General features: G+C 42.8%; 2 protein-coding genes across 9 annotated transcripts in view; one reads left to right on the forward strand and one right to left on the reverse strand.

Annotated features, from left to right (window-relative positions):
- tbck (TBC1 domain containing kinase) overlaps positions 1-16,141 on the forward strand; it is a 196,372-nt gene extending 180,231 nt beyond the window's left edge. For all 6 annotated transcript variants that reach the window (XM_068045581.1, XM_068045572.1, XM_068045590.1 and 3 more), the window contains one exon: positions 12,139-16,141. In XM_068045581.1, the coding sequence (XP_067901682.1) occupies positions 12,139-12,249 (111 nt within the window). In that variant the 3' untranslated portion in view covers positions 12,250-16,141. The remainder of the gene's footprint in view (positions 1-12,138) is intronic.
- Positions 16,142-22,549: 6,408 nt separating this feature from the next.
- The window catches only part of npnta (nephronectin a), a 103,610-nt gene continuing 99,373 nt past the window's right edge, over positions 22,550-26,786 (reverse strand). For all 3 annotated transcript variants that reach the window (XM_068045752.1, XM_068045735.1, XM_068045742.1), the window contains one exon: positions 22,550-23,927. In XM_068045752.1, the coding sequence (XP_067901853.1) occupies positions 23,826-23,927 (102 nt within the window). In that variant the 3' untranslated portion in view covers positions 22,550-23,825. The remainder of the gene's footprint in view (positions 23,928-26,786) is intronic.

Genomic DNA, 26,786 nt, shown 5'->3' on the forward strand with positions numbered 1-26,786 from the left:
AAGTGGTCTAGTCACCTTCACCCCACACAAATAAGGTATTCAAAGGAGTTAGAATGTAGGATGGCAGCTTCCTAACCTGCTGAATGAGCACATTAGAGCTAATAGGTCTTCAAATATACAGTGATGTACAACGAGGTGATTCTGGCAAATGTTTGAGATTCAATCGTGAGAAATCATTATTTGCTGAATATTGACTTGACGAAAAGCACCAGTTTGGGACAGTGCACGTGTTTGAGAGCATGACACAAAAAAAGGTAACAACTTCCTACATTTAGAATTTTAGACGGTATAATGTAATCACAAAAGGATCTATTTTGAACTGTCATGTTTATGCTTGCTGCTGAAGTTCGTGTAGCTGCATTCCTTAAAGAAGGTTTAGCAAACAGACCCACAAGCTTGGTTTACCAGTCTGTTTGCAGAGCAGAATGCTTTTAAGTGATGATGAGTGGTCTTGTGACACTGTCATTAGACCATGGGCAGGGAATATGTGTTCAGTGACCATCTGACCTGAGATAGGGGCAAAAAAAGGCTGTATAAATCTGCCGTTCCCTATTTAACAGAGACTGACGGAGCCAACAGTCATCCCACTGGGTGAACAACATTACAGTAAAGCCTGCAGTAAGTAGCCATCTACAAGACTAATCTTAATTGGTAGCTCAGATAGCTGGGGTTCATTGACAGGGGCAATAGTTATTACAAAGCTACATTGCCTCTTCCTGTCAGCCTTTATTTCCTGAGAAATGCTGTTATTTTTGTCTATAATTATCTTCTTGAGTTATAATTTACTTATATAATAAAGTCCTCAATAATTTCATTTTGTGTTTCACTGTTTAGCCGTGGCTCAATTGATATTGCACTCGCCTCTGATTCAGGGTTGTGAGCCCAAGCCCCACGCAAGGGACGTGACCATATGACCTAGGCTGCCACTGTTGTGTAGAACTGAGGGAGTGCTGCACTGTTGCAGCTGCTGTCTTTTGTGTGAGATGGTAAACTGAGGCCCTACCTGCCTCCCCTGTTGGATGTCAAAGATCTGCTGGAAGAGCAGAGAGAATTGTACTGGAGTCTGACCAATATTTATCCCTCAACCAAGAGCACTAAAAACAGATTAACTGGTCATTTACCTCATTGCTGTTTGTAGGAACTCGCTGTGTGCAAATTATCTGTTTGCCTACATAACAGCCACTGCTGCACTTCATTGGCTGTGAAGCATTTTGGGACATCCTGAGGACGTGAAAGATGCTATATAAGTGCAAGTTTTTTATTTGTGTGGATGTACTATAGTGCTAGCAATATCTCACTGTGGGTAGGATATGAAAGTCACTATATAAATACAAGCTCCCTTGTGCCCTCCTGTGCCTCACTTAACAGTTATTGTGCGCTGTTCAAATTGCAGTTGCTCTATCTTCAGTGAAATGCAATTTTAGCTCTGCATTTTTAACTCATTAATATTTTAAACATGACTGAGATCAAATATGAGTGGAAGATATGCCTGGAATACTATATTATTGTAATATTGTATTGACTTCTGGCTCACTGTATGATGCCACAGACCAATCAGATCACTGGTGGGAAAAAGCAACGCTGTCTCATCCACCATTGCTAGTTCCCTGCACAAACTTTTCTCCCCACCAATAAGCTTCCAAACCCAGACATTGTGCTTAACCACAGGAGATCTGTTTGTCTATTATTCAAGGGCAGGGCAATTAGGTGGCACCAGTAATCACAGTCCTTTCACTTCTGAGAACTGGGTTTAAGTCGAGCCCCAATTGTTGGGATGCGAATGGTCTCCATCACGGGCTATAAAGGCCTCATGTCAATAGGGTTGCCAACATCTGGTTCAGTTTATTCTAGGAGGTTTCATCACATGACCTCCTGCCTCCCACTACCCCGCCCTCACGCTTCTGCCATTGGTTTCCCGGCACACCCATCCCCATGGCGCATTGTCAATCAGAAAGCGAAAAGACTCTTCATTACCTGAACCGGTTGAATTTTAGCTGTCACACAGCCGCCTTCACTCCCTCTCCAAAATTATTATCAATAAAAAATGAAAGTGGTCAAAGACAATTTTTTTTTAATACTCATATGTTTTTTCTCCTGGATGGTGTTCACACCCTGGAGATTAATCTTTAATTCCTGAAAACTCCAGGACAGTCCTGGAGGCTGACAATTCTACAGGTGAAATGAGTTTGGCAGCCTCAGTGCAGTCCCTAACTGGGCATGGATGTTCACTACAAACCATCCCTAATTCAACACTGATTGGTAATCTCACTCTCGGAGGCCACAGAATATCTAATGTGAGAAATGGAAAAATGACACACTGGTGTATGAGGGCTGTTGTTGGAAAGTTGGGATTGAACCACTTTGTTGGGGCAGAGTAGAGGGAGTTTTACTCTGCTTCTGGCTGTGCTGTACCTGACTTGGGAGTGCTCAATGCCGATACTGGATGCCTAAAATGCGATAGGTTCCTTTTCCCAGCTCAAATATCTTTCATCTTGATGAGCGTAAAACTATTCTGTAACAAAAAAGAAAGGTAAAACTGTAATTAAATGCGATGGCTGTGATTCCAAAATGACTATCTGTGGAGGAAGTAATGAGCTGCGGGTGATGATGCGTTACACTCCAAAGATTTGAGGCTGCTTAGAGCTTTCACTTTCTGAAACAGAGGAATATATCAGACGAAAGAGAGAGATGGGCAGTGGAGTTAGTTTTGGATTGCACTAGCAAAGAGCTGATGCAAGCTATAATGGGCTGACTGGCCCCTTTCTGTGCTATACGCTTCCATGGCTCTGCGGTTACTGCAGTGCACATGTCCCCGAAGCTGCCATGGCTAAATAAAGGCATATTTCAGCATAAGCAGTTAAAAGAAGCCTGACAATGCAGTAATGTGATTTAAGAAAAATTCAAGTGCACTGTGCTAGCAACTGCTGTGATTAAGATTTTAAATTCCGCACCAACTGTGTGCTAGCAAGCTTGTGACATTGTGCAGTATGAAAGCTTGTTTAATACCATGTCCTCCTTATTCAATTAACAGAAAACGATTGAGATGGGCTTCAGTATCTTTTTTTGAAAAATCCCTTGTTGAATGCCATCATTCAACTCGTTGGAAGTCATTTTGACTTTGTGCTTTAGCGACTCAGCTCATTTCTCATCTTTCCCTTGTGTTTTTCTTAAATTCCAATATTTCATGTCAGGCTTCTCTTAACTGCGTGTACTAAAATATGCCTTTGTTTATCATAGACTAAACATTACCCTTGGCAGCTTTTTGGACATATGCAATGCAGTAATTACAGACCCCTGGAAGCTTATTGCACAGAATGGGGCCACTTATCCCATCATATTTCCACAGACTACACTGTGCAATCTCACCACGCAAAGGGTACTTTGAGCTGTAGTGGGCAAGGAAGGCTGAGAGAAACAGTATACTGTGGTGGACATTGGTATTTATCTGGACCAAATGCACATTTGATACTGGTTTCTGTCAAAGGGGCTCTATGACCCTATGTTAGCGTGCATTCCATTCACTTTGTGTATTTAATGTAATTTGACCTTGAATCAAAGAGTATTGATAACCGAATTGTTATGATAGTTCAAGTGCTTCATTATAAACAAAGTGTGATAAAGTGAGCCTCAGGAATTCCAGGCCTTGTTGGTTCTTAGGGTGGAAATTTTAGTCAACAAATTTCATAGCTCCAGACACATGATACAAATTCTACCACCTCCTTTATTTGTTGCTGTGCTGCTCATCGAGCAGGAAGGGTAAAGAACATGAGAAATAGGAGCAGGAGTAAGCTCGCTGCTCCGGGCCTCGCTCCCAGTAGTACGGCTGGGAATGCTGAGCTGCTCAAGCCTGCTCCACCATTCAGTAAGATGATGGCTGATTTTTGATCTCAACTCCACTTTCATGCCCAATCCCCATGTCTCTTGATTCATTTAGATTGCAAAAATATATTTTGATCTCAGCCGTGAATATGCTCAACGATTGAGCATCTACAGCCCTCTGGGATAGAGAATTCCAAAGATTCACAACCCTCTGAGTGAAGTACTTTCTCCTTATCTCTGTCCAAAGTGGCTGACCTCTTGTCCCAAGACTGTACCCCATGGTTCTAGGCTCATAACCAAGGGAAAACAGCCTCTCAGCATCTACCCTGTCAATCGTTCCAGAATCTTCTGTGTTTCAGTGAGGTCACGGGCTGGATTTTATTTTGGTGGTGGGGGTCCCGGTAACTGGCTGGAAGGTGGGGCAGAAGGTGTCGCCGCCTCGGCCCTTTATCGGACCCCTGGCCGAATTCAGCGGCAGGCAGACAATTAACTGCCTGCCATCAGGGATGCCAACTCTGTTCAGGGACAAGATCCCACCCAAGAGCTGCCAGCCAATCAGAGGGCCGGCAGCTCAGCAGTCCCAGCAGCACCACCAGGAGCGGTGGCCACTGCAGGAGCAGGGAGGTTGAAGGAGGCTCCAGAGGACAGATAAGAGGTCACTCAGGCAGGCCCCGGCAAGGCATTAGAGGAGTGTCATTACTGAGGTCAGGGGGTCTTTCAGGGGCAGGGGGCTTTGCCTCTGGGGAGGGGGCCTCTGTGGGCCACAGGTGCCTGATCAGGAGCGCTCCCCCAACAGCTAGAAGACTTCTCTATGCAGCGGCAGGCCCCTTCAACATTGGAGGCAGGAGGTGGCTCTTAATGGGCCCCTTAAGCGGCTCAATTAGCCTCCCAGCGGACTTCCCTTGGACAAAATGGCATGGGGGTAGGACAACATTGGGCACACCATCTGACACCACTCCATGCTATTGTGTCTGCCCCCCCCCCCCCCACCCCCACCCCCACCCCCATCACTTCCCAGCCCATCACCACAGGCCACTTAAAATTTCACCCGACCTAATTCTTCTAAAATCTAAAAAGTATGAGCCCATTCTACTCAATCTGTCCTCAGGGCAACCCTCTCATTTCAGTAATCAATCTACCTTCAGTGCACTCCTCTAAGGCAAATATATCCTTCCTGAGGTACAGAGACCAAAACTATACACAGTACTCCAGCTGTGGCCTCCTAAAGCCCTGTACAATTGCAGCAACACTTCCTTACACTTGTACTCCAACCACTTTGCAATAAAGACCTATATACCAGTTACCTTCCTAATTGCTTGCTGTACCTGTATGTTAACTTTCTGACTTTGAAGCAGATCAATCTAAATCAACTTCTTCATTGTTGCACATGTGTAATGGTTTGTTTTAAGTTGCAGGAGGGATATTAGCCCAATATAAATCTATGCTGTTACTACATAAGAAATTGGTTCAGCCCAACCAGTCCATCTTGGTGTTTATCCTCTACCTAAGCTCATATGCCTGCTCTGTTATTTTATCCCTTTATTTCCCTTTTGTGTAACCACCCATGAAACCTATTCTTAAATGTTGACCATGGATCAGGATCTTCTTACAAGCTGCTCCCACAACGTCATCATAACTTCTGCCGCTCTTCTTGCATAGGAACGGGAGCAGCTCTGAGGAAATTCACTCCCTTGGTCTCTGCTTCAATCACTGACTGTAATTCTGCTTAATGCAATTAAACTGCAGGCAAACCTAATGCTTTGGTTTTGTAATAGTGCCAGTGATGTTTGTTACGGACTGGTGGTAATGGGTATGGGTGGTTCCCACTGTTCACTTTTCCACTGCCCGCAATCGTGTTTTGTTTAAAATGATGAGTTACTCCCTAAGTTTGTTAGGGTCAAATAAACAGACAAATGACAGGTTTTCCTTGTAGGTTAAACAAAAGATAACTCACCCGTGCACGCATTCACACCCACACACACACACTCAAGAATAGATCGATAGAGAGAAAAAGGGTAAGATGTAATTCAAAGTGAGGTTGGTGTTTGTGGTTTACAGTAAATCTGCTGAAACTTCTCCAGAGGGCAGTCTCTTTTAAAAATGCAGGCCTAGGTGTTTGTAGTTTGAACTTGTTGAGGTGTTGTAGATTTTTGGTGGTTAAGACTTCAGACTGGAGGCGGTGATCACCTTCAGTTCTCTGTTGCAGCAAGTTTAAGTGTAGAATTTGCATCAGGGCTGTTTCTTCTTGCCTGGCTGGATCCTTCCACAGCCCTTGGCTGGACTGTTTTCTGTGATGTTCTTGTGATCGCTCTCCTTTCTCCAGAGGGCTACCTTTTAAAGTCAAAATTCAACACATTAGAATTTCTGTTTGTTGTGACCACGCAATGGACCAGAATGTGGAATCCATGATTAAATGTTGATGTCTGGATGGTCCATTTCGTTATGATATGGCTACTTCACATCTTTGTCTCAGAAGACCCATTCCATTCAGGAATGTCTCTTGATAGTTTCAGGATGGGTGTAATTAACACCTGTTAGTCTGGAATCTATCCTTTTGTCGTTTTGAGACATTGAGGCAGTTTTTGAATACACGGGCCAGATCATCTGACATTCAGCAGCCATCTTTGCAGCACATTGTCCACTTTTTTTTTTAAGGAAATGTCAATTTCAAGGAGTCCACGTTGAATGAAGTTTGTATCTTAAAAGTCAGGAATATGATATGTCTTTATTGGGCATGACATGTTCAAAAATTTTGGGAATTAGTCAGCACTGACAGTATTGTCAATGCTGGAGGCAGTGATTTTAATCAGTGAAGTCACCAGCCATGGAGAGAAGGGGAGAATGGATGATGTATGTTCATATAATGTTAAGTTTCCCAGCTTTGGTTGCCTGTAATGGTTACTTGCAGTTCAGATCAGTGGCAGTTTATAGGATCTGTCAGCCTGTTTATTGTCTTATTTTTAAAAATCTCCTCCACTCCATTCTAGATAGCTTCCATTTAATCTTGAATCTTGGTCCCCTCATTCTAGACCCCTCAGTCTTTGGCAAAAGTCTGTTTCTATCTGCTTTGACCCATCCCTTCATAATTTTAAACACACCACCCCTTCCTATCCTATGTTCTAATGAAAACTCTTGAAGTTACTGTAAAAGCCCTATCTTGTATCTTACAACTATGATCTTGGGCGGACCATGAATGTGGAGTTGCTTCATCATCCCAGCCTTAGTTCGATCCATTTTTAAATGCTAGTTATGTGACAAATTGAGTACTAAACCACGCAGAGCTGGACATGAAAGATATGATAGATATAGATAATTAGACAGGTGCAGTGCCACCCTTCGAGCTGAGAACTGATTCAGTGAGGGAGAGCTAGAGGAAGACCTTCCCTTTAAAGAGATTTGTGTCGCACACCTAGCATGAGGTGCTACTCCCTGGTGAGGCATAAACCTGTACAAAGGGCGGCATTAGAAAATAGCACACTCGCAACAAATTACAGGCAGAATTTTATACGGCATAAATTCTAACCTAAACAATACTCCAGGGTGTCTGATGATTTCCTTCCAGATGTGCAATGGGATGAGGTGATCCAGTAAAAGTGACTTCAGAAGAAACTTTGAATTCTGCTTATCTGCTTTATTCTGCCTTATATAGAATTACATGGAATTTTACAATCGTTGAAACAAGCCATTCAGCCTAATTGGTCTCTGTTGATGGTCATGTTGCACATGACCCTCCTCCCACCTTACTTCATCTAACCTTATCAACATACCCTTATATTCCTTTCTCCCTCATGTACTTGCACAGCTTCCCCTTAAATGCACCTCAGCCACTCCATATGGAGTGAGTTCCTCATTCTAACCACTCTTTAAATGAAGAAATTTCTCCTGAATTCCTAATTGGATTTATAAGTGATTACCTTACCTAATTTGGACTCACCTAAAAGTAGAAACATCATCTCTACATCTACCCTATCGTGCTTGTTTGTAATTTTGAAGATCTCTATTAGGTCACCTCTCCATCTTCTATTTCCTAGAGAAAACAGCCCTTAATACAATTAAATTGCAGACAAACCTAGTGCTTTGGCATTTGATAGTGAATGACAATGATTTTTAAAAATAGAAATAAGGAATCGTAATCCTTTTGGGAAATAGCCAGCCCAGTAAGGCATTGTTGATGTTGGAGGCTGTGATCTTGATCAGTAGTTTAAGTCACCGGTCTTGCAGAGGAAGGGAGCCAAGAATGGATGATGCATACTCTTACAATGTTTAAGTATCCCAGTTTTAGTCACCTGTAATGGTTATTTGCAGTTCAGACCAGCGATATTTTATCAAATCTGTCAGCCTGCTTAATATTATTCCAGTTGAAGTTTGGACTTGCGGACCTGAAACCATAATTAACGATGACAATTCTGCACCCCTGTGACCCCTTAGGAACAATCAAAAATGATGGTTTCAACCAATTTATCCAAAATGATACAAAGCTGCCCTGGGCTGTAATAATAGATGTCCTGAGTCAGCTACAGGCTGGAAAAAGTTCATAGGTCACTCGCTAGCAATTTTACTTTGAAACCATACTTAATTTTCGATTCTGGCGCAAAACTTGCTTAATGGTCTTTGCAGCTCCCTGACTTCACTGATCAGAGATCAGCTTCATTGGCATCTTTTAAGCTGGCTCCCAGTAGGAGTCCCACTAGCACCCCTTTGAGGGAAGGAGAGGAGAGAGAGAGAACAGGTTGGTGTGCAGGATGGTTTGTTCAGGTCTCAGGTTCCAACAACAATCATAAAAAGACTGGTTTCATGCAGAGGCAGTTGAAGAGGTGGGAGAAAGAAATAATTCACGCTTCAGAATCGAAAATTAAGTATGGTTTCAAAGTAAAATTGCTAGCGGGTGACCTGTGAACTTTTTCCAGCCTGGAGCTGACTCAGGACATTTATTATTACAGCCCAAGGCAGCTTTATATCATTCTGCATAAATTGGTTGAAACCATCAATCAATTACACTGTTGTAGGAGAGCCTCTTAAATTATAAATCCCTCCCATCTGACATAGCAGCACTGCACAGTTGGATACACCATTGTTCCCTCCACCCAGTGTTAACAAGGCAGTAATCACTGGGAAGATGCAAGACCAGCTTCATAATCATTTGTACCCCTCCCCTCCACCACCACCGCACCCCCCCCCCCCCTCCCATCACCACCACTCATCTGCCCAGCTCCCAAAATCAGGCTTAATGGGATTGGAAAGCCCTGGAAAATGTTTTTTGCAATGTGTTGGCTTAGCCTAGTGGTAGCACCCTTGCCTCTGAGTTCAGAAATTGTATATTCAAGTCCCGCTTCAAAGACTTCAGCACACGGTCTAGGCTGACACTTCAGTGCAGTGCTGAGGGAGTGTCGTACTGTCAAATGTGTTGGTGGGAGACATTAAACCAAGGTTCTGCCTGCCTGCTCATTTAAAAAAAAAAAAAAATTTAAGGCACTTTTCAGAGAAGAGCAGAAAGTTTTCGTGACCTGTCCAACATATATCCCTCAACCAACATCACCAAAACAGGTTAACTGGTCAATTATTGCTGTTTGATGTGAGTAAATTGGCTGCCACATTTGCTTACATTACAGCACTGTTTACACTTTAAAAGTAATTCATTGGCTATGAACTGCTTTTGGATAACCTGAGGTCATGAAAATCACTGTTTAAATCCAAGTCTTTCTATTTTAGTCAAGTATTAAAACTATATAATGAAAACAATTTGCTTTACAAACACTTCAGCTGAGTACAAAAGATTGTAGGTGATCCAGCTACAGCATAAAAAGTCAGCTCGGAAGAAAAATATAAAAGCAGATCCCAACTCACATTTCAATAATAAACCTGTGTTCTTCATTGAATAGAGTAACAGCCTATTGCAGTAGCAGGAGATTCCCCTTGCCAGCTAGTGTAACCTGTGTTTATATTCACAATGGGAGCTGATAATTGAAGCATTGACCAGATTTGTGTGTGTTTGTGTGTTTCCCAAATCTTTCATTGCTTCTCACTCTGTTTGCTTGCAACATCTAATCCTCAGTCTCTTATTATAGTCCCCTGCCTCAGTCGTTAACACTTCATCGGTGCTAAAGTTGTCTGCTCTTCAGGGTTTTTTTTTAAGTTTGACTAAGAGTTTTTGTTGAAGTCTAATTTGTTTTAAGGTCTTCCTTCCAAAACAGTTGGACAACAATTTTTCACTGCAAAGCCATTAATTTCAGCTTGCACCAATTAACAGTATAAGATTGAGTTTTCAGTTTATTGAAAGCAGTCATTTAGTTCTCAACTTACTTGGTATTTGAACAATAAAACATATACTTAATACTTTCACAAATACACTTCCTATTACTGCCCCTTATAGAATTACAAACTTTTCAAATGTTCTTTCCTTAGATAATTTGGGATTATTGCTCCTATGATCTGTTACCTTAACCCCATCATTCTTCAGTCTGCCTGACACCTGAAGCCCAGGCATGATTCTTTCTCCCTCTGCGCCGTCCCAACTATTGGGAGATGCAGCTTTCATTCTCCATTTGATGCATTTCAGTTTGGTGAGGCTCGGATGGGGAACTGTGCTGTTCTGTGCAATGTCAACATAGAACGTTGCACTTGCCACCCCAGCAGCACATAGTGCCATCCCAGCCCTTGGTTCAAACTGTAGCCCACAGTTCCCACTCTAGCACTTGGTACCACTCCTGTAGTCCGCATTATGCAGCCACACCAGATGTTACCATTTTATCATAGAATGTTACAGCACAGAGGAGGCCACTTGACCTAACATGCCTGCACCAATTGTTTGGTCGGTCTATCCAATTAATCCTAATCCCCATAGCCCTGGAATTTTTTTGCCTTCAAATCTTTATTCAATTCTCCTTTCAAAGTTACTATTGAATCTGCTTCCACCACCTTTTCAGGCTGTGCATTCCAGATCATCGCTACTCACTGTAAAAGATAAAGTTTCCTCATGTCACCTCTGTTTCTTCTATCAATCACTGTAAATCTCTCTCACTTGGTTAGCCATCATTTTGCCACAGGAAACAGTTTCTCCTTATTCTTTCAAGATTTTGAACACCTTCATCAAATATCCCTTTAACCTCGTTAAGCTTGAGTTCAATTGTACCGGCACAACGCAGGTCCAAAACTTATCTTACAGCTCCTTGACCTAATATAGCTCAATAATTATATAGGTTAGATGCTAACATTGTCAAGCAACTAAGAATTAAAGACAGCAAATATTATAAATGATGAACAAGCCCAGAAACTGGGTCTGTGTCAGCGGCTGCATTATTACAGTGCACTTGTGTGTTCTCCAGGGTGTGTGGCTGAGTACGTGGAGTGACAATGCATAACAGAAGCGGGAACAACAGCACAGTTGTACATCAGACCCCATCCTCATTAATGATCTGGAGAATATTTTTTAACTGCTTTTAAGCAGTGTGTTTTATTTTTGGAAGTGTGCTGGTTAGTGACTGAAAAAGATGAAGTAAGGCAAGTGGAAACAACTTTATCTTCCAGTAGACTTCATCTCCCAACGCAATGATAATTCTGAAAGGCATTGAACGTTTATTTGAAAATACATCAACCCAAGATTTAACTTCTTTGTGGAATGCCATTCCCAAAGTACAGGGCTTTCATGTGGCCTAGGGAGATGGTTACTATTGATTCATTCAGTTGGAAATTAGATAGATTTCCTGCAGCAAATAATATTTTGGATACAGCATATGAGTAATTTGAGACATGACATGGGGTAAGTTTAGCATCTTGGGAGGGGCTGGTGACTTTGGACCTATGGTTCCAAAAGCTGTCATGTTTGGGTCTTCTGTAGAATAATTAATAGAGATTGGTTGCTATGAAAGTCAACAACTCCATTCTCTTATCATTTGACTGCCCGGATGGTAAAAGGTGAGCTAGATGGACCTTGGTCTTTATTTTTTGTCTAGCAATTCCTTATATTACAAGATTACTGATGAACTTCCCTTTGGGTTTATTTTAAGACCTCGCAATAAGTATATTTCATAAGGAAAAGTCACATTAACAAATGAAAGGGCCAGCATTTATTGGCTATCCCTAGTTCCCTGAACTAAATGGCATGCTAGGTTACTTCAAAGGGAAGTTAAGAGTCAGCCACGTTGGGATGGGACAGGAGTCACATATAGGTAAGCAGGTTTCCTTCCCCAAACGACATTAGTGAACCAGCTCTCAAACATTCTTCACCCAGTCGTACTTCCAATAACAAACCTCAGTCCTGAACAGTGAAGCAATTATTCTTATGACGTTTTTGTAGCTAATGGCTCCGTCTTTCTTCTTCAGTTCACAGCTCATTTAGTCAAGCTGGGTTACCCACGCGTCTGCACCTTGGATGGAGGCATCAGCAAGATGAAGCCGACAGGGCTGCTAATGGTCCCTTCACCTCAGATCTGAATCTTTCCGCCTACAACATGAGGGGAAGATGGAGCAGATTGGACGTGGCTGAGACAGTGACAGCACCAGCATTGAAACAGCACAGGCACTCGAGACTAAAATCCCTCTCTATGAATCCCTAGCTGTGCATAATCAGTAACCTGTAGCGTAGTGACTCAGTCACTTGTAACACAGGTGATAATCTGCGGAACAGCGTTTTCTGATGTACAACACTGTATGAGTAGAGAATTACATCTAAGTGCCATTCAGCTAACAGACCCATTGTGAATCATATTTTTGAATGTTTGCACAAAAGTGAGACTGTGTTGTTGATTGTGAACGGTGATTTTAATGGAATATTCTAACACAATCTTTATTTAAATCTGAGACACCAAAAAAAACTCTTTATTGCCTTTTTAAAAAATTTTAATTGTGTCTGAAAGAGTGTAAAAATACTGGGGCGAAACTCTGCAATAACCTGTTTAGCAACTTAAGTTGACCTAAAGAGCCTTGATAGATCAGCCTGTATAGAAGGAACTAGGAAATATTTACATAAGCACTAGAATCACTGCCATTAAATTAGCATTTAATAAGGTACCCTATCTTACTCCTTAGTGACCAGCTAAGCACTGAAGAACCTTCCCCTCAGTGTAGTTGAAATATTTTCATTTCAGAGAATGCTAGCCCCACTAATTTTTGAATTGGATTTTTGTTTCAAGCTTTAAGCCTCACGAAACTGAAGGCCACTCATTGTTATGCCCTGTTGTAGGATGTGCTTTAAGTTGCCTGATACTGTAGTGCATGAGATTATTTGATTTCACCTCTTAAATACAGTTCCCAAAAATGTCACTGTCGAATAGAAAATCATTCCCAGTACACTTTGTAAGCAATGCTATATTTTGTGGCAGGGTCTAATAGTGCCTGACATCATGTGTGCTGCCTGATTTGCTAAAGCACTTCTGAAATATGGCAACCAAGATGTCCAAATATCTGTCTCCAAACTACTGATTTTGTTTGAGAAATCAGTTACGTGAGGAAATATGATACCAAGAAGCAGAATAATTCCACCCCCCCAAGGGCACTAGAAATGTACAAACTGGAGTAGGTCATTCAGTCCTTGAGTCTGTTCCACCATCCAGTTAGATCATGGCTGATCTGTAGTTCAACCCCATTTACCTGCCTTTGCTCTATGTGCCTTGATGCACACTATATGCACTTGGATGCAAACAGATGCAAAGAAAATCAAAGTAACCTTAAAGAAAGTTGCTTCCTCAGGGGACAAATGAAATCCCTCGAGAAATTTAAGTCTTGGTGGTCAGACCTCCTGCAAAAACAAAACCGGGAAGTGCAGCTATCCCACCAGACTATCTGAACTAACTAATGTTTGTGACCCGCATTGACATTTCAAGTGGCACAGATCCCCATGACACCAAATTTGGGATGATAAGAAGCTGCTGCTGTGAAATGTTCACTAAAGTTTTCTGTTGTACTGCTGTGACTGTTCAGGTGTATTTCCGTACAAGTTATTTAAGGTATGTAGTCGGCAGGGAACAGCAGAGTGATAGGCCACATAGTCCAAGTGTTTTCACAAAATGCACCATCAGTCTCAGCCAGGTCATTCTGGAAGAGCTGAGGTGAATTTCCTATAGAAGGGGTGCAAAAATCAGAGAATGGGTCCCGCTGTGTCGCACTTCAATCTTGCAATCTTGACCGATTCAGCTGCCAGTTTGTCATGTGGACTGGGACATGTACAGTACTAAAGGAAAATAGCTCAAAACGGGGAAGTGTATTCAATGGCTTAACATTCCTAAGATCTTCCTTGCATTCATTAACGCTGATCATGCTTCCTAATTCCCAGAGGATGATTATGTCAGGAAGAAAATGTTAAAGACTCATCAGAGAAAACTCAGTGGGTCAGTCAGCATCTGTGGAGCGAACAGGGTGAGCTAACCTTTCAGGTGTGGATCCTTCTGAGCAGGTGAACAGCATTTAAACAGGAACGGGACAAAGGGAGTGGATAAAAACACTCTAATTAGAGAGAAGAAATTGAATGACCTGTAAAGTCGCAATGATTCATAGTTACTGAGTACAATGAGCATGTGGGTTGAGAAAATTGGCTGCCAGGTTTCATAGTCTAGGGCAAAAAATCTGAGCAGAAAATTACCACCATTAAGTGCTGCAAACCCTATCTGAGGCAGAGATGGCAGTTACTTTTGATTGTGAGCTTCTAAAGGGAAGGAACATTGTCTGAGATTAGCATTTCTTACATAGTGTCTGAAAATAATTGTCGATTACTGTCTTAATTCTCATTCTTCTGCTAAGCTATGAAATGGGTGGCAACAGAGCAAAAATTGGATGGATGGCCTTTCGCCCTTCATTAGCTCCAGATTCTTCTCAGTGTGGCCTATTCCTGAATGAGCTATTTCTTCTGCCTGACAAAAAGACCGAATACAACCCTGTTTCAGGTCGCGATTTCCAGTGTTTATCAGAGCAGCAGCCTGGGGATTTTATCTTCCCTTAGTAGTTACTGTACAGTCTAAATGCCAGTGAACAATGGAAGCTTTGTATGAAGTTTCTCCTTCCATAATCATGGCTACCGCTGAGAAAACATAACTTGTTGTTTGAGCATAGCAAGGATTATCAGGTTTGGATGCAATGAGTCAGGGCTTTGAACTGCAATCTAAAAAAGCAGCTGCAGTTTTGAAGAGTAAATGCTCTGAGGATTTCAGTAAGTGTGTTTTTAATTGACTAAAGTACAACCTCCAGAGAGATTCCACGTCAGCGTTTAATATGTAATCATGAATCTTGAAGGTTAGTGACTGAAATTTTTCACATTTGAGACATAGGAATGTTCAGAGTTTTTTATAATGTGGGACCTCTGAGAAGCTCTAACGAATGGCTGTTTAGTGAAGTAAGCATTCATTTTAGAGTCATAGAGTCGTATAGCATAGAAAAAGGCCCTTCGGCCCACCGCGTCCATGCCAACAATAATGCCTATCTATACAAATCGCACCTGCCTGCATTAATTCCATATCCCTCTAAGCCTTGCTCATTCAAGTGCCTGTCCAGATACCTCTTAAATGTCGCTACTGTTCCTGCCTCCACCACCTCCTCAGGCAGCTCATTCCAGATACCCACTATTCTTTGTGTTGCCCTGTTATTTCAGTCTTCACATAAAAGTGAATAGGCTATTCTCCAAAAGGAGACAAAGCACATTGTGGGGTGGGACAAAAAGCAGAAAATGCTGGAAGACCTGCTGAGTATTTTCAGCATTTTCTGTTTTTGTTTCACATTTCCACTATCTGCAGTATTTTGCTTTCCATTGGTGGGTTGAGAGGGCTGCCTTGGTTATAAAGTTTGGCACCATATTGGTAATGACGCTTCTCCAACATGTTCATGGGACTTTTTCTGTTCAGTGACCCTCACCACCTCATGGTCAGCTGATAACTTACAGGCTTGGATTTTGCAGTCAGTGGCGAAGGGATGGCCTGCGCCACGAACCTCAAGAAAAGCTGCACATAAAGATTTCCCTTATTCCAATCTGACTTTTAATCCAGCTCCATCTATAGGGAAATTGTGTCACAAGCAACATTGACGTCATCAAGCAGTCTAATCCAATCAGATTGAAGAATTCCCACTGACATCAAACTAGGAAGTAAAAACCACAGATTATAATTCACTTTTTAATCGTTTTACAGAAGGAAAAGATTGGGAAATACACGTGGGATTAAGGTTGAAACAGAAATATCAAACAAACTTTAAAAACAAATCTTTAATATTTTAAGAATCATAGCATTTTTAAATGTTACTGTGAGGGAATGAGATTCCACACTTGTAAACATAGTTATTCAGATCCAGAGGGGTTGTTCAGCAGTAATTATGACTTAGCACACTATTAAAAATGCAATTATACCTCAGTAACCAACCTTAACATTGTCAGTATTTTTTACAGCAAGAGTAGTTCATCAAAAGTTGAAATTCACGTCAACAGTAGGTTAATAGGTTCGGCACAACATCGTGGGCCGAAGGGCCTGTACTGTGCTGTACTGTTCTTTGTTCTAACTCACTGATTCTATGTCGATTACATCTGTGAGGGCTGCTTCAGCGCACCTTGTGGAGGAGCAGGATGTCATTGACAGCAACTTCTGGATTTTTGCAGTTAACTGTGCATGTGCAGATGCCAGAAGTTGCTGTCAGTTTTTCACAGTAATGAACGCGTGCGCTGACGGTTTCGCTATCACTGCAACTGCAAATTGTTAATAGCAATTGTGTTGCTACTCCACTCATGAAAGCAGTGACCCATGTGGCACTGGCATCTGCATTAATCAGGCAGTGATTCCATACTTACAGTCTCCTGATCTTCGGGAGGCTATTCTCCCAGGAGGTGGGACAGGATATTTTAAATATTTCTTTTCAGTTTTGTAACGACGTCGACTTTGACTTCCGGGATAGGGCGTGCTTTGTCGCTCTCACGTAAGTTGATCAGTTGTCCTGCGTTTTATCTATTAATGCCTTGCACCAATTGACTCATTCTCAAGTCAGACCTCGTTTCAGCATCTCCACACCTCATGGCTTCTTTCCAATGCCCGCTGTGATGGATATCCTGTAGCACATGTGAAGCTGAACTTGTGCTTAACTCGGTAATAGAGCCTGAAATTTCGGATAGTCATCTTTCTAATGTGCACGAGTTCCCTTGGTACACAATATTGAGAAGCTAGAAACTCCGATTCGTCAAAAAGATACAGCTGTAACTCAGATCCAGTACAGGAATACAGGAATGGTGCTAAATAACACCCAAGTCTAGGGTTGACTCAGAAGGCCTGGGAGAGGGGCCAAGGACCTCTGATGTTTATTCTTCGCACATTAGATAATTTTGAACAGTAATATCTGTTCATCAATTATCCCTGAAGTCTTCTCTTGATTGCCAATGGTCTGTGGCACATTTTTTTATTTAGAGATACAGCACTGAGTCTGTGCTGACCATTAACCACACATTTACACTAATCCTACATTAATCCCATTACCCTCTCACATCCCCACCTTCCATCAATTCCCCTACCACCTACCTATACTAGGGGCAATTTATAATGGCCAATTTACCTATCAACCTGCAAGTCTTTGGCTGTGGGAGGAAACTGGAGCACCCGGAGAAAACCTACGCAGTCACGGAGAACTTGCAAACTCCACACAGGCAGTACCCAGAATTGAACCCGGGTCACTGGAGCTGTGAGGCTGTGGTGCTAACCACTGCACCACTGTGCTGCCCTCTGGATGTGGGATGTTGTTCTCTGGATGTGGGAAATGCTGGCAAGGCCACATCCTGAGTTTCCTGAGAAGGTGGTGGTGGGCCGCCTTCTTGAACCATTGCAGTCCTTGTAGTGATGGTGGTCTCACAAACCTGTTAAGTAAGGATTTCCAGGATATTAACCCAGTGCCATTGAAGGAAGGATGGTTTGTGATCTGAAGGTGATGACGTTCCCATAACATTGCTGTTCCCCTCCCTCTCTACCGCAGAGAAGAGCAGAAGTGCTTACAACAATGAAATTTATTCATTTCATAGAATCGTAGAATGGTACAGGACAGAAGAGAAGGAGGCCATTCAGTCCTCCAAGCCTGTGATAGCTCTTTGATCAGCTAGGCAATTAGTTCCTTTCCCCTGCTCTTTCTCCATATACCTGCAAATGTTTTCCCATTAAGTATTTATCCAATTTCCTCTTGAAAGTTACTGTTGAAACTGTCACAACAACTCGCTGTGTAAATTTTCTTTTCCTAATGTCAGCTCTGGTTCTTTTGCCAGTCACCTTAAATCTGTGTCCTCTGGTTACCAACCCTTCTACCACTGGAAAAAGTTTCTCCTTATTTACTCTCTCAAAACTAATCATGATTTTGAATTCCACTATCAAATCTACTAACCTTCTCTGCTCTAAGGAGAACATCTCCAGTTTCTCCACTTAACTGAAGTCCCTCATCCCTGATACCATTCTAGTAAATATCTTCTGCCGTTCTGACACTTTCTCATCCTTCCTAACTCTGTGATATCCAGAATGTTCCAAATCTTTCCTCATCGCTAAAATTCTCCAGTCCTGGCGACATCCTGGTAAATCTCCTCTCAAGTGCGATTGCATCCTTCCTGTAATGTGATGACCAGAACCATAAGCAGTACCCTAGCTGCAGTCTAACTTGCATTTTATACCATTCTAGAATAGCCCCTCTTATATTCTATGCCTCATCTAATAAAGGAAAGTATACCCTATGCCACCTTAACCATCTTATCTACCTGTCCTAGTATCTTCAGAGAGCTGTGTTTGTACACGCTATGTATACCTTAGCATGAATGCCTTGTGTTCATCAGAATAGCCTTTGTGATTCCACTTAGGCTAGTTGTCATTGGCTTTTGCCTTATACTGCTCATCATGTACAAGTCATGTCAGTTGCCATGTATACCTTGTGTTCATTGTCACACATACTTTATATTCACTATGACCTGTAACCTATGGCCCGAGGTCATTTTCAGGATGGGTAGAGTTAGTTTTTCGGGAGTCATATTAAAGTACTCTTGGAATTCCCCAAATTATAAGATAACAAGGTATTTAGAGATGAGAAAGACAATTCCGCCTATCTTAATTCATCCATCCAGAGAAACCCTAACATCCTCCCATTGTAGTATCCAATTTTTTATTGAATAATTCTGGGGGCATTTTGCCTCCCTTGGATGCTGTGCCAGTCAAGTGTGCGATTTTGTCCTGGACATTGTCGAGCTTCTTGCGTGTTGCTGGAGCTTCACTCATCAGGCAAGTGGAGAGTATTCCATTACACTCTTGACTTATGCCTTGTAGATGGTGGAAATGCTTTGGGGAATCGCGAGATATGTCATTCGCTGCAAAATTCCCAGCCTCTGACTTGCTCTTGTGACCACAGCTGACCCGGTTAAGTTTCTGATTAATTATAACCTCCGGGATGTTGATGGTGTTGAATATCTAGGGGCAGCGGTTGGATTCTCTCTCATTGATATGGTCATTGTCTGACACTTGCTACTTATAGTTCCAAGCCTGAATGTCATCCAAGTCTTGCTGCATGTGGACACAGAAAGCTTCAGTATCTGAGGAGTTGCAAATGGTACAGGACACTGTGCAATCGTCAATAAACATCCCCACTTCTGACCTTAGGATGAAGCTGCTGAAGGTGTTTGGCCTTAGGTCTCTACCCTGAGAAACTCCTGCAATGGTGTACTGGGGCTGAATTCGATAACCTCCATCTTCCTTTATGCTAGCTATGAAACTAACCAGTGGAGAGTTTCCCACTGATTTCCATTGACTTCAATTTTGTTAGGGTTCCTTGATGCCATACTCAGTCAAATGCTGCCTTGATGTCAAGGACGGTCACTCTTGCTTCACCTCTGGAATTCAGCTCTTTTGCCCATGTTTGGACCAAGGCTGCAATGAGGTCTGGAGCTGAGTGGCTCTGGCAAAACCCAAACTGAGCAGGTTATTGGTGAGCAAGTGATGACACTATCAATGACAACTTCCATCACGTTGTCGATAATTGAGGTTAGACTGACGGAGTGTTAGTTGTCTGGATTGACAGGACCTACCTGGGCAATTTTCCACTTTGTCAGGGACTTGCAGGTGGTTTCATGCGAGGCAGTATTTTATTATTAATGACCATTGAAAGTGATAAGATTATTTAGTTCTGAATATAATAACAACATTCGGGGCTGCTTTATTCATTGAACATTATCCCATATCCCGCCCGCCCTGATAATTTCAATCCTTCTCCACCCCCACCCCCTCACCCAACCAGTGTCTCGCCTCAGAACTCCAAAAGGAGTTTCGCAGGCGCGTGCGTTGCAGCTGGCGGCCGTAAAATTAGCATGGGACAGCCGCTGGGAGCAGGTAAGGATAATTAGCATTTTGTTTGAATTGATTTAAACCTGAAAATAAAGCCCTGCTAGTACCACACCGAGGCCTCGCCACCACCTGTAAAGTGCAGCGGGGCCTTCGGCATCGTGGATCATGGAGGGCCTCTCCCGCAAGTATTTTATGTGCCCCACCCACCCACCACGACCCCTGACACTGAGGAGCTGGTAAAATTCAGCCCATGTTGTCCCAATACAGTTGTGTATATTCACAAGCAGTAATATATCCAGAGTAACATCAAAAAATTCTGGGAAGGAGGTCATATGTGGTATGAATTCATCTTTTCTCTGTCAATACCCAACTGACCTGCTGTGCATTGTCAACAATTTCTGCTTGTACCTCAGGGCTTGAACAGACATTTTTTTTTTAAAAATCTTGCCAGTGTATACAAGGCCAATTAGACCACCAGCTACCACCACTGCCACGCACACACCCCGCTCCACCCACCCACAACTCACCTGTAGAGACCCTACCAGCAACCACCCACCAGACCAGCCCCCAGAGCTGAGATTAGCAAATTCAGGCCTTGGATTGAACCCAGATCCTTCCTGGTGTATATGGATCAGCTCCTCAATGGGATAAAAATACAGGAATTTTATTTCAAAGTATGAATTGCTGGCAGGAAAATGGTCCAAACGCTACTGTTTACTGAGGCATTGGCTGTGGTTATACAGCACAATCACAGTGAGGGACCAGAAATTGGGGCAGAACCCAGATTTCTGCCCTATTGAAAGTCCAAAGTGGATAGGGGTGTGCCTATAATGTGCCTGGCCACAAATGTAAATGAGGATAATGTCATAATATATTCCTTATTGAACTAATAATCCAGAGAACTGGGAGTTCAAATCCCACCATGACAGCTTCAGTATTTTTTTAATCTGTCAAAGTATCATTAAAAACTCATTTGGTTCATTAACATCCCTTTCAGGAAGGAACCTGCCATCCTTACCCAGTCTGAGCCTAGATGTGATTCCAGTCTCACGCCAACGTGGTTGACTCTTATCTGCCTTCTGAGTGGCCTACCATGTCCATTCATTTGTATCAGACCCACCAATCACCTTCTTACAAGCAACTAGGCTTTGGCAGTGAATGCTGGCTTTGCCAGTGACCAATGCATTTTTTAAAAGCAAGCAACACTGGATGTCCGCGAGTTTCCAGCACTCATTATGACCAGGTGCAGAACAATGGGAGAGGGAGTTCAAACATTCAATGGCTGGTTTCATATATGCAATCACAGCAATCATTTGTGTTGCAAAAACAGGACGGAGAAGGTGAGAGGTATTTGAAAAGAGAAACGATGTTTGTTCTGGAGCCCGGTGGGGTTGTTGGTGCCGCAGCAAATTTCCTCCTCCTTTCCCCCCTACCCCCACTCCCCTCCCCACCTACTCCATGCATTTCCCTGGCTTATAAGCACCTTAGTTCATCAAAAACATCACCGGCACAAGATTTTTAAAACAGCTGGGGCATTTCCAGCAGGGTCAGGGTTGTCGAGAGTGGGTGGGCTTCCTTTCTCCAGCTCTGCTTCTCACCTACAGCTGCAGGACTGTCAGGGGCATTAGTATTCAAGGACTGGTAATATGTACCATTGAGCTGGAACCTTTCAACAATGAGACCAGACACCTTTGCACATGTTGGTTTTATTACAAAAAACAGAACTTTTTTTTCCCTAAAAGCCCCTCTGGTGTCTGGAATAGCTTTTGCCGAACGATGACAAGATTAAAACGAAAGAAGACTTTCAGTCGTGAACTTCATAAAGAAATGCCATTCCCACCCGTATTAAATATTCTGTAATAAATATCTCATCGCCCACTCACGGCCTGTGTTGGACATTCGCTGATTATCTTTAACGAGAGGCAATTGCACTTCAAAGATCAGCTGACAATGAGCAAGGTAAGCAGGGGAAGAATATAAGTTCTGAAAAAATCATTTACTAATAAAATATGACAGCAAGAAATAATAAATGAAGCCTCTAAATAGTACAAGCACCATTGTAAAAGTTGTGCCTTAGGAATCACAAAGTGAGCTCTGGGCTTGAGTGCCGCCCAGTGCTGTTATGGGTGTTGTTTAACATGGATTATTAAACAAGTGAACAAAAACCAACATAGAGGAGGAACGTATTCGAGGAATGACCCTACTGATCTGAATGATCCCATTCTCAAGCTACCATGTAAACAGTGACTAAGGTGTGGGGAAGGGGCACAGTTGCAGCCTTACTATAATAGTGTAATGGGGCCTGTTTAAGAGTAATACAAACAAAGCCAAGACGAGGGATTCCTCCCATCCATACAGGACTGGCGTCCTGCATCCTGGTTACTGAGCAAGAGCCATTATGATTTGAAAATATCGCTATGCTCCTCCTAAATGGAAAACAATCAGTTAAAAAAAAATACTGCATTACAAAAAACGAGCATACTTAATGTTTATTCTCCAGTTTTGTAGCAGTGATTCTGTGGCCTTACAAAATGGGGAGTAAACTGCACATTCTGATTTGTTAATACTGCCATCTTACAAAACACTGCTACAAACCCTCTAATAGCTGCCTGCAAAAGCTTGTAGAAGTACATGGTGTAAAACAATTTTTCCCTGCAATGTTATGTACAGTACTATGGAGTATCTCAACAAATACAGATAGTTTCAGTAAATACTAGATCAGATAAACGTTAATTTTAAATAGAGAGTGAGACAATAGCCTAAAACAATATAAATTCATTTACACTTCAGTACATTTTTGGGTGGTTATGGGGGCTGTTAATGAACAGTCCATACATACATCATAGGTGAGATCCTGGACACTGCAGGGCCTTCCTCACCCCTAGCAATGACACTAGTGCTTTCCCATTGTTGCAAAGTTTTTTACATGGGGGGAGGGGGTGCAGGGAAGGTGGGGAAGAGCCACCCTTCAGCTTTAAGCTGAGACAATAGTGGGAGCAATTTAACAGAAGTCCCCTGCTTCTTGCCTGTAATGAGGCAGAGGGCATTAAAATATACAGCTTCCCACAAGGCCTGTGTGATGTTTGCAATTGGTGTTGGGAAGGAGGAGAGAGGAGGTGGGTCATTTTAATTGACTGTTGAGAGGAGTCTCTTATAAAACAGCAAAGAGGTTCTCTCTCACCCTCCACTACAAATCCGGGGTGGGGTCGGTCTAACGTTAGACATGGAAATTTCCGGAATGGCAGTGACTTGGCGCAAGGTTCAGTTTGTATGAGAAGTCTCCTGTCTGAGGCACAACACTTGCCAGGACTACCCTTTGGGAGGTTTTCAGACAGCGGTACCGAACCCGGGTAATGAACTACACAAACAAGATTCGTTGGGTTTCAGGTGTTACTGGCATCCAGCCAGGCCACATCCTGCTATCCCACGTAATGTAGTAACATGTTGATTAACTAGGAAAAGTTGTGTTCAAATCAGCGCCTCTTAATCTTTGGCGATTTTATAGCCACATTCCTCAGCATTACAGGAGCACAGATACACATAAGGTAAGGTTTAATAAAAATGCTGAGTTTGTTTGAAGGTCTTGTGCCTTCAGAGGGCCTTGTCTAGGGTAGATTGGCTCCTAGCTGCAATTTGTGCAAACAAAGAGAATGGCAGCCTGCTGTTAAGTCTCTCCCTTCACATCCAGTCCTCACACAAGTAGAGGGGGAACGGGATGGAGTCCCTTTAGGAGTGGCTCTCTGTGTTTTACTATTGTCTCAGAGTTTTTCCAGAGCAGTGGCCTTTCTGCAGGCTGATATCGTCCAGGCTGATCTCTCCTCTCTTCTTCTCTCGTACCCCTTTGAAGATGACCTAGGAGAAAGCAAGAGAGAGAGAGACTGGTGTGAAACTAGTTCAGTGAAACTCACTGAGCCCTTGTATTTTCTGCTAAAGCAGTTTATGCGGCCCGCATTCCCCACAGCTGCACATTCACTTTGAAACTAATCTGCAAAACTATGCACTTGAGATTAGCTTTGCCTCACCATTTGAATTGGGTTTTGTCTCACTTATATCTCCAAAGGCATGCGCCCAACCTTCCTAGGTGTATTCTCTCTTAAAAGAATATTTCTCATCAAAAAAAAATTATGAACTGCTGAAGGCTGAGCACTATTAACTCCTTGAGTGCTGAATTGTGCAGTTTCCTTAAGAAGATATGAAGAGCCTTTCCTCCAATGCTGGTTCATACTAGAGTAGATCCCAACAGGAATTGCAATCTTCAGGTATCTCACCGAACTGGCAGGTCAGCCAAGACAAAAAGGGAGACATTCTCTACAGAACAGAGTTCTGGCGGGGCGGGACTTTCGTATTCTCCACCTTATCTGTCCCAGCCCCAACCCCATTTTCCTGGGATACAACGTTGGATTCCCATCATTAAGAGGGGACATTGCTTCAGCATCAGAAGATCCAGCGAGGGACCTTAAAGTGGCAGTAGATTGGAAACCAAGAGCCACTGAAGGCCTCAGCGAAGACCAAACTGTCAACAGGTAAATCACTGGGAACAAATGGAGGGAGAGGAGGCCACTGCAAGGCCTCAGGGGAGTGACTACTCCTTTTTTGGAGCCCCCTGTCATTGCCCCATGGTTGTCCTAGGCTACAGCGATAATACAGACAGAAAGAAGGGGCATCCTCTGGGCTCTGTGTCATCTCCATTGGGGAAGGTGTGGGCTCTGGAAGTTCCAGTAGAGGCAGGAAGTCAACCATCGGCATTGCTGCCACATGTTCCCACCATTTCTCCCATATATCTGCCCCAATTGAATTCCCTCCTGAAACATCATTGGTAACGCTCCCATGAAGCACCTTCGGATGGTTTACTATGTTAAAGATGCTGTATAAATGCAAGTTGTTTTTGTTGTTGGGAATACCTCTCCTCCGTCCAAGTGTCAGGTTGTAGGAAGGTTCCCAGTTGAGCCTCCTATCCAACACCCATACTATTTTCCAGCAGGAGTCACTGCATCACAATCAAGAGAGGAAATCCTGACTAATTGTCCCTCTCTCCCCTAAGGTCTCGGAGGTCAACTGTAGCCCAGCTAGCTCCTCCCCATCACCACCTTAGCATGGAATGGGAATCAAACATGAATAGGGGAGGTAGTGGTAATGTCACTGGACTAGTAACCAGAAGCCCAGGCAAATGCTCTGAGGACATGGGTTCAAATCCTACCATAGCAGATGGTGAAATTTTGAATTCAATTAATAAATATGTAATTAAAAGCTAATCTAATAGTGGCCATGCAACCATTGTCAATTGTTGTAAAAAACCCATCTGGTTCACAAATGTCCTTTGGGGAAAGACGACATGTGACTCCAGACCCACAGCAATGTGGTTGATTCTTAAATGCTCTCTGAACTGGCCACTCAGTTCAAGGGTAACTATGGATGAGCAATAAATGCTGGCCTAGCCAGTACGCCCACATCCCATGAGCAAATAAAAAAAGAAGACCCTTGTCCCATAATGGGTGTTACTTACTCATCCATATTGAGTTCCTAATCTACTGTCTCTGATGCCAATTTGCTAATTTGATTACATGGTTTCTTGATTACAACACACTGTTAATCTGAACAAGCAAAGAATTGTCAACATCTCAACAAATGTGGCATAATCTGACATTCTCAGTGGGCTCCTGTCACTTTCCTCCAATTTAAGGAAGGAACCTGAGCCCCGGTGTTATGTTTGGAACTGTTCACATTGACTCCAGCCTGACCAACCTCCGAGGAATGTGTTTCTCCAATTCTAGCCAGTTGTGTATCCCCGATTTCTTTCACCCACTATTGACGGCCATGCCTTCAGCTGTCTGGGCCTAAGCACTAGAATTCCCTCCCCACCGCTCGCTTCTTTTAAGATGCTCCTGAAAACCTACCTGTTTGACCAGGCTTTTGGTCACCTGTCTTAATATCTGTTTATCTGGCTCAAATTTTATCTGTTACCTTTCTTGTGAAGCACCTTGGGCTATTTTCCTTTGTTAAAGGCTAGACATAATGTAAGTTGTTATTGTATATGATGGCTGGGTCATGGTTTACAGTGCGCGGACGGTGTTGGTTAAATCAATGCTTAGCACATCTGCCTTTGAATGGCATTTCCTCCATGGTGGACTCGCTCCCCGCCCCCAGGTGCTTGTCTGTCCAAAGCCATTGGCACTTTCTGGAGGTGACCAGGTTACTTGACCACCTCCTAGCACTCAGCATTGACCAGTCACAGGCAGCACCATCTACTGTTATTACGGTAACTAGTTTGAACACCTGACCTGACATATGTAGAGCTGATTCAAAATGGAACAGGTAAATATATGAATAACATGGAGCGAAGGGTTACTTAGAAATAGCACAGGCATTAGGTGGAACAGCATGTCAGAGATAACGTACTTCCAGTAAAATCAGCTAAGGAACCAATTTTTGCACCGTCAATTTGCTGCAGGAACAGGCAGCTTTGATGTTTCAGCAGACTGCATTGAGTTAAAATCAAGATAAGGAAACAAAGAGATTTATCAAATTTGTACTGGAATGTTTTCTCAGAAACATGCACTCTAATCGTGTGATATTTCCTATGGCTTTTTTGATAAGTGAACAAAGACTACGGACTTGTGCTAACTGGAAATCTGCCAATCTATAAGATCTGTGGCCTGGCTCCGTGCAACCATCCAGATTCAACTTTGTTCAACACTTCATCCCAGTACATCT

Source organism: Heterodontus francisci, chromosome 1, assembly GCF_036365525.1.
Source record: "Heterodontus francisci isolate sHetFra1 chromosome 1, sHetFra1.hap1, whole genome shotgun sequence".
NCBI classification, from domain to species: Eukaryota; Metazoa; Chordata; class Chondrichthyes; order Heterodontiformes; family Heterodontidae; genus Heterodontus; species Heterodontus francisci.